Consider the following 13501-nt stretch of genomic DNA (forward strand, 5'->3'; position numbering starts at 1 on the left):
TAAATAAGCAATAAAAAACAAAACTAATGAATAATCGAAGATGAGAAATAAACCGATAACGTTCTCGCTGCTCACTACGAGAACATTCTTCCTCCTTTTCAACGTCCCAAAGTTGCAGATACTATGTTAGGGTTGCCTACTCAGTTGCGATTTTTTTCACACGCCTTTCTAGTTATTATTACATTTTCGTTATATTTCTTCATTAAATATATGTCTTCTTTTTTTTTCCGAACCTTTGTTATATATAGCTACTCATTCCATTTGTTGTTAAGTGGCCGACTCCCCTCGTGGGGGGTCGGCCACGAGGGGGGTCATGGCCATATGCCATGATGGAAGAAAACAACAGTGTCAACTCGAAACAGGACCATGTTATAGAGGATCTCAAGGAGCAATGAAATGTTTTCTAAAAATTAAATTTAATGTCAATGAGTGCCGCTCGGTTGGCCATGGCGAGACTATGAGCTGAGAGGTATTGGAACGTGCTTCTTTGTATACGGGTCTCAATGTTATCATTGAAGATCTATTTATTTATTTATTATTACCTCAAATGCCCTAGCATGGGGCATTACGTGAGGGATGGGAAGACACAATTAGCAAAGTATTGTTTAGATCGAGCCTTAAATTGAAGTGGATCAGTGTGGAGCACGTCGTCGGCAGGTAGGCCATTCTCCCGTGCAGTTTTCACAAAGGAGTGAATATCAATCCATGCGATCTTCTGGAGGCGCCTAATACCCACAATATAAGTTCTACACAGTTTCCCTTCAAAATATTTAACCTGTTTCTCAATTCGATATAATTTTAGAGTGTAATACCATGGGGGACTTATTCATGTGATCCGGGGAAGGAATACCGATGACGTCATTTCGGCAAACCTCCTCTTCCCCACAGCGCGAGCAGTGAGGTCGCCATTGACAGGACCCACTATACCACAGGCTCGACAGCCTGCACATTGCCAACCGTCGGGAACCTTTAATGGAACTCCCCTTGGGAAAACGGAATCGACTTCCGCGTTTTCGTGTTCGCTCAAGAAAGCGTGATGTCACCGTCACGTGGTGGGCGATCTTCTTAGTGAGGAGAGGTATATCTATTGTTGCTGCTCTCATTTTATTTCTTTCAACGAGCACAGACTTCTCGTAGAAACTACACCTATACTCGTAGAAATATTTACGAGCGTAATAACACGGGGGGCCGGAATGCCCATTTACAAATCGCGTAATCATTTACGAAAGGCTGGGACAAAGCGAGCTGACTGCCATGGGAAAATTCTGAAGCGCTTACTCTTGAAGCAGTCTATTTAGCCAGATCTGTACAACCCCCTTGCCCCCTCATCTCTTACACACTCTCCCCATATCTCTAACTAGCATGGTCTCTCGCCTACGCACGCACTCACGAGCTCACTTAATTGCTCGCTCGCTCGCTCACTCACTCACTCTTGCTCACGAACTGACTTACTCGCTCTTTCACACCCTATAGCAAACTCGCTCGCTGATTCATGCACTCATACATCTCCCTCGCACACACATGTCCCCCGCACAAACATACACAGTAACAGAATTCCGACGAAACCTGCCGCGCATTCTGTGTTCAAATTCCCAGGCATCACTGTTCTTTCCTTTTTATTCTGAAATGAAAATCTCGGCCAAGGCGAGCTGTCTTCCCTACGAAAATCGTGTGCTCACACTCGAAGCGGTTACCCGACCGAGTAGAGTCTCCTATACAACCCGGCGGCAGCCTGTAGCGTCTGATCGTTCCATCAGCGCACCATCCGCGTGTACATCTCCTTGAGCGCGGCCGTGTCCAGCTGCAGCACGAAGTGGATGTTGGGCTTGGTGCCCTTCAGGCCGGGCCGCTTGTCCACGATGAGCGCGCCGCGCGTGCTGGTGCCGTGTAGTTCGAGCCAGGCCGGGTACGACTCGGTTTTGAGAACCACGCCAGGGTCCACCACGGTCGCCATGGCTAGCAGGTCGCACGAGTAGAAGCCCGGCAGCTTGAGCACGTCGCGCATGCGCAGCATCATGCCCTCCGAGATGTCGCGCACCATGCGGCTCTTGTGCGTGTCCTTGCTCACCCAGTCGGTGTACCAGTCCTGCGAAACACGGGGACGCACCATCGGCGTGTTTAGACGTGACGCGCTTATCTAAAGAGACCTTCGAATGAATGAATGAATGAATGAATGAATGAATGAATGAATGAATGAATGAATGAATGAATGAATGAATGAATGAATGAATGAATGAATCTTTATTTCGGAGAGGATGGCTCGTGGCCTAACTGGGGAAAAGATACTCGTATGGGTTTAGGAACGGGAAAATAGGGGTGGCATTGGAGACCCGCAATTCAAGAATCTCGTCATAGGTGATGGAGAACGACAGTCTCCTGGGTTTATCGGCGTGATTGCTAATGACATCTCTGTTTAATCGGGGTGGCAACAATAGTCACTTAGCCAGCGTGAGACAATTATGTGTTGCTATATCAACAGTAATCTATCATTCTGCTTATATCTCTTTTATCTTGTTAAAGTTACCGACGCGTGTGCTGGAGAAGCGCCAGCGCAACTTTCGTTGCTTCTGGGAGTGATGCAGCTGGTCTTCGTACAAGTCGACACAAAATATTTTAGTGCACGTGACTGAATCTGGTCTACCAATGCACAGTTTTCATTTCATCAAAATTCAAAATGAATTCGCGAGGCGCTAGGTCTGTGGCTGGTAGCACACCTGAAGCTACGAAGCCCAGACCAATGACGGTGCTCTCAATCGGAGCGGATTTGGAGAAGAGATAGTCTTACAGAGGCGTTATTGCGTGGTATGACGACGTGCCCTGAAACGCGTCTCCTTGCTTCAAATAATTTGGCAAACGTAGGATAGTTCCGCATGCGTTAAACTTGACCGAATGCACAATTTAAACATGCACTCACACAAACGCAACAATCAATCGTGGGGATCTCGACTGATTGCTATAGGGTTTAAGAGATATATGAAAGAAAGGCGAACGGCAGGGAGTTTAACCAGAATGGAAATTTTGGTTTGCTACCCTGCACTGCCAGACGGCGGAAGTAGAAAGAGAAAAAGAAACTAGAGATGCAGAGAAAGAGAGCAGTGACACGCGATCGCAGCCGGTCACGATAACCGGCCGCAGTCACAGCACAGTATCACGAACAGCACTAGGATTTAAACAACCCAAAGCAACACATGGATGCCGTACGTAGCCGAGGACTTCGGATTAATCTTGACCACGTGGGCCTCTTTATCGTAATATAAAACCTCAGCATACGAGCGTTCTTGCAGTCCGCCTTCATCGGAATGTTGGTAGGGTATTGGATGGTACTCTATCATACAACTCCTGAAATCCTAGACTCATCACTTCGTCCAACCTTCTGTCGCACTCGACTGCAACTGCATTTTGTTTTTCTTGGCACTCATTCTTCATGTCTTCAGTATGCCGCCCTCTACGTCACAGCAATAATGCGCTAGTTATCAGCGTTCAGCATGCAGCGCGCTCACCGCACGCACGTTGCGAAGCGTACGTTGCATGCTTTCAGCTTATGTGCCTCTTGCGTTGAGATTCTGGCTTCTCCTCACAAACACCGTTAATGTGGAAAAGCCAGCTATGGCGAAATGTGCTGCTCGAGGTGTTTGTTTGCTTGCTTGATTATTAAGCATGGAATGCTTTTAGCTCCCGTTGTCGGCAACCTTCAAGTAACCTTGAGCCAAAAGCCAGAACCGTTATACGGGATACAGCCACTGTATCCGGGAACTCAAACGAGAACATCCGCACATCGTTGCGAGAACAAAACGAGATCATCCGGGCAACCAGTCAAAAGTTAGGAAAATGCGGTCTCTGGCCCCCAACCTTTTGTACAGGACCGCATTACATATGCTAGGTACTTCCCAAACAAGCTTTAAAAAATATTGCTTCCGCTTTCTTCCTAATGTTTGTTCACAATATCACTCAAGCTGTAACTTCTAGTATGCTGAAGTTTTATTTGTCATTTCCAATAGCGACGTTCAAACGGCAGGTAGAGAGGTTGCCTGTGCTCTTTTGAACACCAGTTGTCTGTGAGTCGTGAGCGGTCAGAAGAAAGAATCGCGACAGACGCTGAGCGTGCTGCACTGTTGGAAGAAGAAAAGCAGTTCAAATTGGCGGCACCACAGGCAGCAAAAGACGCCATGTGGTAGTCATTTCATGCTTACATCTACTCTCGGAGAGCCAGAAATATTTATTTATTTATTTATTTATTTATTTATTTATTTATTTATTTATTTATTTATTTATTTATTTATTTATTTATTTATTTATTTATTTATTTATTTATTTATTTATTATTTATTTATTTATTTATTTATTTATTTATTTATTTATTTATTTTCTAAGCCAGTAAGGGAAATTTTCAACAATCCGAGAGTATAACAAAGCTACTAATGAAATGAAACCCCTACGGGTTTCTGAAAAAGAAAGCTTCGCAGTTGAAGAAAAATTGGCGGCGCATCCTTTTTTTAGGAGGGGATCGGCAATGTTAATGCGATTAGCAGTGTGTCTTGTGATGTGTGTGTAACTGGTAATGGTATGTTTCAGTGCGATTACTAATTTTTAGGGTACTTCATGGACATTTTGGAGGTCGGTCGGTCAGTCAGTCGGTGTCTCTAACCACTTTCCCGCCAACTTGGGTCACTCAGTTGTCCATGGCCTAATGTTTAGAGCATTCCCCGTGTGACGAAGGAACCAGGTTTGAAACCAATCGTCGGGTCAACTTGGGACACAGGTATGTGCCGTATTTCAATGAACCAATTTAACACCAACTTGGGCCAATGGTTATGTGTCACTGGGTATGAGCCGCTCTTCAATAAAAGTATTTTACACCAACATAACTATATATATATATAGTTCAAAGCTAGAGAGAGAAGAAAGCGTTAAACAATGCGACAACACTAATGAAACAGTGCATGTACCCAGTCGATGCAGTGCCTGATGCATGTTTCGTAGGGGACGAGCCGAATCTTCTCGCTTGCCTCACTCAGCACCACTCTGGTGGCTTCTGGGTCGCACACGAAGTTGAACTCGCCGGACGCGGTCACATTTCCGATGCCTGCAAATATTTGTGCCTGTTTAATTTGATGGGTTTGAAAACGAAGCCATCCACAAAACGCTCCTGTGTATGGTAATAGGGCTGTATTTTATTGGGGCATAATGGAAGGAAAGGAAAAGGCCACGGGTATAGCTGTCTCACCTGTCGGTGGACACCTGAAACCTGTACAGTTCCGAGGCCATTTGCAAGGAAAGAAACCAAACAGAAATAATGGAGAGACTAGGCAGGGAAAAATGCCATAAGTGTGCATAATAACGATGAAAATAAGAGGACAGTTTCTTCCGTTTATATTGCACGCATCTGCAGGGGCGCTATAACGTAAAATGATTCCAAACTGTTCTGATTCCAAACTCCTGACGTCAAATTTACGTAAACACCGACGCAAGCATCGGGCGATGACCCGCAGCGTTGTCTGAACAACCCAATAAAACACTCCCCTCGTTTATAGGAGGTCACCTTTGTTCGCTTTCAAAACCAATAACATTGCATGTCTACACTCAGCGGTTTTCTTATCAAATTGGCTGACAAGAGGCGAGGAGCACGCTCTAGTGGAGAGGGTTTCGATGGGGCCGAGCCAGCACAATGAAAATAGATAACCGCATGCAGAGGGTAGTGCTGGCTTCTCCGATTGGTCCGCTTCGCCTTACTTAGCTTGCGGTGGCTGGTCGAAAATCGCGGCGGCGTGCAACGGAAGGATAAGAATGCCACTAAAACGGTTCCTCAGCAAGGAAGAGTTGGCAGAGCGATGTCGTATGCATGCCGAAAGGGCTCGATAACGTTTTACTGCCACGGAAAAAGGTTTATCATGCGCAAATAAATACATGCTCACCGGCAGGTGCGAGTAGCGAGGGTCTGAGCGATCGGCGAGCAGCCATCTTCTATTCCTTTCGGAACGGGGCAGTCTGTGGCTATTCAGAAACATTTTCAGTTTTGTTCGGCATATTAATGCATTTTTTTCGCGTACACGCCACTTTGACGTGGTAAGTTTTCGCGGTTTTGTGAGGTCGCGTGACAGACAGGCGAAGTGGGCGTAGCCAGAAAACATTGGACCAATAGCGGAGGGCTAATGGTGAAAAGGCGTCGAATCAGGAATGATTATTTTTCTTTTGTGCGGTTTAATCATGCATAATGAGTGTGTACACGTTTATCAGAAGGGGAGCTATCGCGATTTTCGTGACGTCGCGTGACAGACAGGCGAAGTTGGGAGTGGCCCGAAAATGTTTTGACCAATCGTGGAGGCTGATTGCAGAAATTGGAATCAAAACAGTTTGGAATCATTTTACGTTATAGCGCCCCAGATCTTTTGCACGTAGATAGAAGGGTGCGGTGAAGGGCCAACGTTTCTCGCAAGAAGGTACGACGCCTGAGCCCTTCCAGAATCCTAGCATAGTTGTGCAGAAAAACAAGACCGCCAGTGGTGTATCCAAACTTAAGACTTGGGAGGGGGGAGTGCCCTTTCCCCTCCCGAGATACATTAGGACTACTCGCTCCCGCCTTTCTCCACCTGTTCCATCTTGGTCCAGCCGTGTACAATGACGTAAGGCAACCCTCTCCCAACCCCCCAACCCTTCTCCGTATTGTTTGATGGGCGCTCGGGGTTATTGCTACATTGCATCCCCCCCTTCCGGTCGCCGGCCACATAAGAACTCTAGAAAGCTCAAAGGAGAAAAAGTTTCGGCTTTTTGCGCAGGTGGTGGTGGTGGTTAAAAACATTTATTTGCTGTATTTACAAGTGAGAGATAGGGACGGCCTTAAGGGCCGACCCTTTACAAGCTCTAGGAGGAGTCCCTAGTCCGGGACCCCTGTGGCTTCCGCAGCGGCGCGTGCCCTGCACCACGAGGGCTCTCTGGCCCTCCAAGGTCGAGCAGCCGAGCAGGGCAGCCTCCCAGCAGGAGCATTTTTCACAACGAGGCTCCGCTATTTTCGTCACGATCATCCCCGACCAGACGAACTTTTCTCGAAACGCGAATCCTGCTTCGCGGTGCCATTGGACAGTACACGAAGCACGCGAGGAAAGTCAGCAGGAGGGCGCACTCACCGTCGCAGGTGCCGCCCATGACGACGATCTCCTTGAGGTTCGCGAAGAAGTCCGGGTCCAGACGGCCGGCCACGGCCAGGTTGGTGAGCGGGCCGAGCGTCACGAGCGTGGCAGCGCCGACGTGCTTGTGCGCCAGCGACACGAGCGCCTGCGACGCGTGCTCGTTGCGACGATGGAAGGCGCCGTCGGTGGGTAGCGGGTATCGTTCGGCAGCACCGCCCAGGCCGTCCTTGCCGTGGATGCTGACCGCATTCATAGGAGTCGTCACCAAGGGCCGCCGGCAGCCCTGGTACACCGGCACCTGCACGCGTGAGAGCTGGGATTGCCAACCGTCTCGGATATTGTCGTTTAGTGATACTATACTACGAATTTTGTGGGACTGCTTTGGACCTCTATAGTGTCTACCTTTCCGTGTCGAGTTTTTCTTTTCTTCATTACACTACAAATGACGCCATATCAACTAAAACAACTTTCTGTACTTGTTAAATACAGTGGAGGTTATCTAAAAGTGCGGAGTTTCAGCTAGACCCGTTAGGGCAGTTACTTGACCCGCAATGATAACTTTCGAGACAGGCTTGGACTTTGATCTCCCTTTATATACTCTTAAATAGACCGACAGCGCATAGTACAGGCCAAGTGGAAGGAACGGGCGAATAGCTGTTCACTATAATACTCAGGTGCGCTACACGCACTTTGAACAACGTGGGATTTGTAGCAACCAGGTCGACCTTGTTGAACTTAACATATGTCGACAGTCGAGGAAGGCAGAAAACTAGGTGGGGTGATGAAGTTAGGAAATTTGCAGGCGCAAGTTGGAATCTGCTAGCGCAAGACAGGGGTAATTGAAGATCACAGGGAGAGGCCTTCGTCCTGCAGTGGATACAAAATATAGGCTAATTATGATGATAATGATGATTATGATGTGTTCTTGCAAGCAACGTCCTAGCAAAGAGGATATTTCTTTATCGCAGTGTTCTTGTGAGCAGCCGTTAGAAACGCATGTGAGCAGCCCTACGATGAAGCTTGAAATAAATGTGAACTGACTAAAATCATACAAGTTTTACGATTGCGTTTTAAGTAGCGGTAGCGTACTGCATGTTACGCGTTGTAAACGACCAAGAAATATCACTTTAAACGCAGCAAGAAAGCCAGGAACAAAGCGAGTAAAATGCAATCTTCACTTGTTCCTTTCTCTCTTGCCGCTTTTCACCTCTCTCCACTGTCCCGACTTTCTGCGAGATAAAGCTGACCGTCCTAGTGTCGTGTGTTCCTTAAACTTAATCCTGTTCTCGTGCTCTTTGCGATAGTATATCCTATAGTGGGCACCAAGCGTTACCAATGAGCTGGTAAAAAATTCAGTGTCCATAGTCTGCATGTGCTGTGTTCATTTTGCTAAATAGGCTCGTTTCGTCGCTAAAAAATTATGCGGGATGAAAAAGACGAAGATGTAGCGTCAGGTGACAATTATGAAGCTTAGTCATTAAAAAATGTGGAGGAACGCTCGTGGGAAATAGGCCCTCACCGCGTAATAACCAAGAGGTAATTTCTAGCCGTTGAGCATGCGCAGAGTATACGGATACAGCATGGAGGAGAGTAGAGCGGAAATCGGACGGTGAGGGCCGATTGTAACGAGGACGTCCATAAAAGAGCTAAGAGGAACCAAACAATGCCTTGAAAGATCCGCCAACCATGTAGGGTCTATTTCTCAAGAGTCAACGCGCAGATGGGCACCGAAGGAAAGAAGGGACGGCATCAGAGAAGGTTGCCGCTTGCCGAGGCTAGCTGCCTGACGTAGTGCTTTTTTTTTTTTTAGTCACTTTCCTTCCTCCGTGCCAAAAATACTCCTCCCTGCGTTGTATTCTCGTTGACCTACCTCGAGCCTGCCGCAATGGTTGAGTATCCGCAGGACGTTGGTGTAGACGTTGGACAGTTGCACATTGCCGGACACGCAGGTGATGGCCAAGATCTTGCACCTTCAAAACGGGCAGTGGACGGGTGGAGCAATGAGAAAGGAGAGACGTTCTCATTGCAGGCATCTTTGTCTGCCCACTTCGCGTTTTAGCAACACCGTCACAGCACCCGCGAAACACACCCTGTGCCTACAGACTATGCGCATATGCCTATATGCCTATGCCTCTGTCGAACCTCTGCGAGTTCACTACTGTTTACTGCAAGAATTGATTTAAGTGTCAAAGGAAAACCAGGTCGGTTTTCCGACCAGCAACTGACGAATCAGTGGGTGAACGCGAGAGGGAGGGAGGGAGGGACGTATGTATGCATGCAAAAAAAAAAAAAGAAAACATTCTGGTGGTTTTACATGGCAAAACCAAGATTTGATTATGAGGCACGCCGTAGTGGGAAGCGCCGGATTAATTTTGACCACCTGGAGTTCTTTAAGGTGCAATACAACGCAAGCACATGGGCGTTTTTGCATTTTCGCCCCCATCGCGATGCGGTCGCCGCTGCCGGGATTCGATCCCGCACCCTCGGGCTTGGCAGTGCAGCGCCGAAGCCACTACGTCACCACACAGCGGTGTGCGTGTGTGCGCGCGCGCGTACCGGATTACCCGTCGCCCACGTCTTAAGTAAAATTCTCGATAGGGTCCTGTCTGCGTTCTTCTATTTTTCTTTAAGAATTATTTTCCCCAATTATATTCTAATCATATCATCCGTCCCGCCGAATGGCCCGTCCCACCATATCCGTCCCGCCGACGCAATAGCAGAGATGCGGCTCTTCCTGCAAGTTGATGACAAACAACTAGAAAAGTGCAAAATGAGAAGAATTGTTTCAAAATACCGCCCCTGGTTTAGTTAATTTACTTTTTAATTTGACGTTGTTATATTCACCTGCTTCCGTAAGGGGCCTCCTTACCATCTTAGGTTGTACCATCACTGTTGTGCCACAATATGTTACGTATCGAAGTTCGAAAGGGCGATGAAAGGGGCTAGTTGGTTGCTGTTCATATTTTATTTTGTACTTATAACGCAAGAATAAATTATACGTATATGTATTGAACACGTCCAATAAATCAATTGTTAGCATACCACCGTGCCTTCGTCTTCTCTGTCGTCTTGCCAGCCCCGTTTGCGCTAACGCATCACCTAATGCAGTACCAACTTGCCCATCAACCTATTCTTTCGGATCACCTTACAGGAGGGCAAGGCGGCGGAGAACGCAATGTGACGCAATCCGCGGGCGCACAATCATAGCGGTGCCACCTGGCGGGGACTATAGAGTTCCTGAAAAATATTCCTAGAAGGAACTCGCTTACTAGAAGAAACTATTTAAATGATAGGTAGTACATGGACTTGTATAATCTTCGCGCTCGTGGCTTCAGACGTTGTTGTGATGTTGTTTATTACGCTTTATATTTCTAAATGTTCAAGCGATCGTAGCCTTCTGAACACGGCCAGACATTAAGTCTCTGTGCACATGCCTGATCACAGCAAATAGTTAGATTTATAGCGCCACATTTTTGTCGAAAGTGATCAATTTGTGTAGCCGTGCAAAAGGCCGCTTGAAGCCGAGGCGTAGAGTTTAGGCTGGGCGTAGTTTAGGCCGAATCCATGCGCTACCCATAATTCCCATGCTGACCAAACCGCTACACACGCAGCTCGCGCAGACACCATATAGCGCTAGAGTTACCTCTGTGGGATAAAAGCGTGATGAACAGAGGTGAGGTACCTCACACGGGCTGGCCGGATTGTCCAGCCTGTCCAGCTGGTCAGTATGTCTGAGGCACTTTACCACTGTTCATCCGATTTTTTATCCCGCTGTGTGTTTCCATCTGTCGGCCCCCATCTAGATTTTACAATTACTTCTAACAATTTTTGTAGCACGTTCTATGGTATAGGGACAGCTAAACTCACTCCATACAAGCGGCGGGGGTGCGTGGGTATAGAGGGGCATTAGGGACCGCGTACTCACGGGCTGGAGAGGGCCAACAAGATGGCGAGCGCATCGTCAACGCCGGCGTCGGTGTCGATGATCAGGAGCTGCTGGTCGCCGCTGTCGGGCATGTCTGGGGTCGGCGCTGCCCGTGGCCTCTGCACATACAGCCTGCAACGTCGTTTAGATATTGCGGGTGTCTATATAAGTAGTTCACGAAAAGTCCTAAACGTTATGCGACAAAGGAATTAACGTGGCAGGTGTTCAGCGGTGGTTTAACAAGAAATGTCTCTCTAGCCAACGTTTCGACAACTGTCGCTAACGTTTCCTCTCTATCCATCACGCAGTGTCCTAATTTGTACGAAAAAAAAAAAAACTACCACTATTATTTCTGCTAGTTCTGACTATGAGGTTAAAACGCGGTTAAAATTTGGTGTCTTCCTGCCTGCGTTCTTGGTTTCTTTCATGTGTGTTTGCTCTTTGATACAATCTGTACCGTTTGATACGTTGCTTTCATAACGGGTTCTCGTTCGTGGCTTAAACTGTCGGTTCACCTTGTTGTTATTGCCCACCCCACTCTTTCGATGTTTTGTTCGTAAATTTAGGCTGTATGCCACGGTGATTAGTACGCGTTATCTTGGCTTGTGCAACTGCAACCGCAGTGCAGTATAAAGGAACAACATCGCGCCGTTCGATAGATTACATCACTTGCCCTTCACAGCTCTTACCTTCTATAGTTCACGCGTCGTCCGTGCCGTCCTTGGCGCCATTGATTGCCACGGTCGTCTTGCGTGTCCGCTACGAGGTGCACCGTGCGACGCGCATCGACATGGTCGTCGTCGTCATGACGGCGCGCTCGTCGCGGCGCGAAGCTCGATGCGACCGCAGCGCAAGAACGACTCGCGGCGTGGGAAATCGCTGGGCACTTGTTGTTGCCGCTGAACTTCAGTCATGGCACGTACCCACACGCGGGCACTGGGCCAAGGGCGAAAAGAGTGAACGCAAAAAATGAAGAAAAAAAAAACACTACAAAGAAGGAAAAATTAATAATCGATTGAAATTTCGAAAAGAGAGAATCACGCTTAATTGAGAAGTCGGACTGATATTTCATAAAGTAGGAAAGAGTGGCAGAAGCTTCTTGTGCCGATCACGACTGAGTGCTTCTTGGCCATTTCACCGCAGCGGGATTCCTTGTTACTAAGCCATATTGTCCTCGTTACTAGTGTCTTGTCCTTGTTGCTATATAAGCCAATCGCTTAGTAACAAAATTAGGACAAGGCGAAGAATCACATTTTTTTTTCTTCAGTCGGTGATTTTTAACGTAAAGAAAAAGGTTTCTCGAAGCTCTGCTTCGTAAACTTGGTTCCAGTCTTAAAGTTTAGGTTTCACCAAAGTATTGAAGGACCCTGGTTTTACTCATCCCTGAGGCATCGTCACTATGCTTTAGCCAAGGGCGATCAGTTTCACGCTCAAACCGTTTAAATTCAAAAGCTACAAAACGTTTACCATATATATGTTAATTTTCTTTTTCGTTTTTTATCACTATTATGTGTCTTCCAAATTCTTTATGATGAGATTTCCTGAATGGATCTTCTCTTTCTTTTAAATCTCTCTGAACTGCGTGTTCATCTGGCCTGATTCCATCTGATCTTTTCCAATTTATTTATTTATTTATTTATTTATTTATTTATTTATTTATTTATTTATTTATTTATTTATTTATTTATTTATTTATTTATTTATTTATTTATTTATTTTCAATACTGTGAGCCCTTTCGGTCTGTTACAGGGTGGGCATTTTCACAACACCGAGAGCAAAATATACAAACAGCATAAAACTGCATACAAACAGTGTAATACAGCTCTTCGTGCACATAAACACGAAATCAAAATCGAACAATTAGTGATTCTAACTTTTTTTCAAAAATCGCGAGCGAGCTTGTACCATCAAGTATTTCTGAATTTATTTTATTCCACTCTTATATAATTTTGACCAGAAATGAATGTTTGTAAACATTCATTGTTTCCTTTTGACGTTGAAACGCCATTAAAATCGGTCAGAGGGGGTCGCGCTTGCTGGAACCGCATTTAACGAAAACATGGTACAGCATTATCGCTGATACCTTTGCAACCGCACTATACTCACAGGCTTTACTTTGGTATCGTTGTGTAGAGGAAAGAAATCATTACTCGATCATGCATTTATCGCGGTCACAGATGGCGCAGTTGTCGCGCCGCGCACGACACAATCGGAGCTAAATTTAGCCTCGCGCGCCGAGTTTCACAGAGGCGTACCTTTGCAGTACCTGTGTCCATCCGAGCAGGAATGTGAGACAGCTCACTACGTCGTATAATCTATCAAACTAATAGCGATGCTCATCGGGAGTTATAAGGCCTACAGGTATGCAAATTGTTGCAGAAATTTCGCTCTTGCTCGGCTATGGCCCCCCTGCGCTCGACACGTATACGGTCCAGAAAGGGCATGAAGAGA

The 13501-nt window shown here is 46.6% G+C and overlaps 1 protein-coding gene across 3 annotated transcripts; it reads right to left on the bottom strand.

Annotated features, from left to right (window-relative positions):
• Positions 1-1332: 1332 nt before the first annotated feature.
• On the bottom strand, positions 1333-12133 carry LOC119446633 (uncharacterized). Of its 3 annotated transcripts, none has more exons than XM_049665075.1 (6): positions 11739-12133; positions 11050-11168; positions 8995-9094; positions 7122-7422; positions 4947-5083; positions 1335-2086 (listed from the first exon to the last, which is right to left on the bottom strand). In XM_049665075.1, exons 2-6 carry the CDS (start codon positions 11139-11141, stop codon positions 1754-1756), a joined length of 963 nt encoding a protein of 320 aa, XP_049521032.1. In that variant the 5' UTR covers positions 11142-11168; positions 11739-12133; the 3' UTR covers positions 1335-1753. The 3 variants fall into 3 exon arrangements, with proteins under 3 accessions (XP_049521033.1, XP_049521032.1, XP_049521031.1); XM_049665074.1 differs by having other exon boundaries at positions 11050-11181; XM_049665076.1 differs by lacking the exon at positions 4947-5083 and having other exon boundaries at positions 1333-2086; positions 11050-11181.
• Between the last annotated feature and the right edge of the window lie 1368 nt (positions 12134-13501).

The sequence above is a fragment of the Dermacentor silvarum genome, chromosome 3, assembly GCF_013339745.2.
Source record: "Dermacentor silvarum isolate Dsil-2018 chromosome 3, BIME_Dsil_1.4, whole genome shotgun sequence".
Classification (NCBI taxonomy): Eukaryota; Metazoa; Arthropoda; class Arachnida; order Ixodida; family Ixodidae; genus Dermacentor; species Dermacentor silvarum.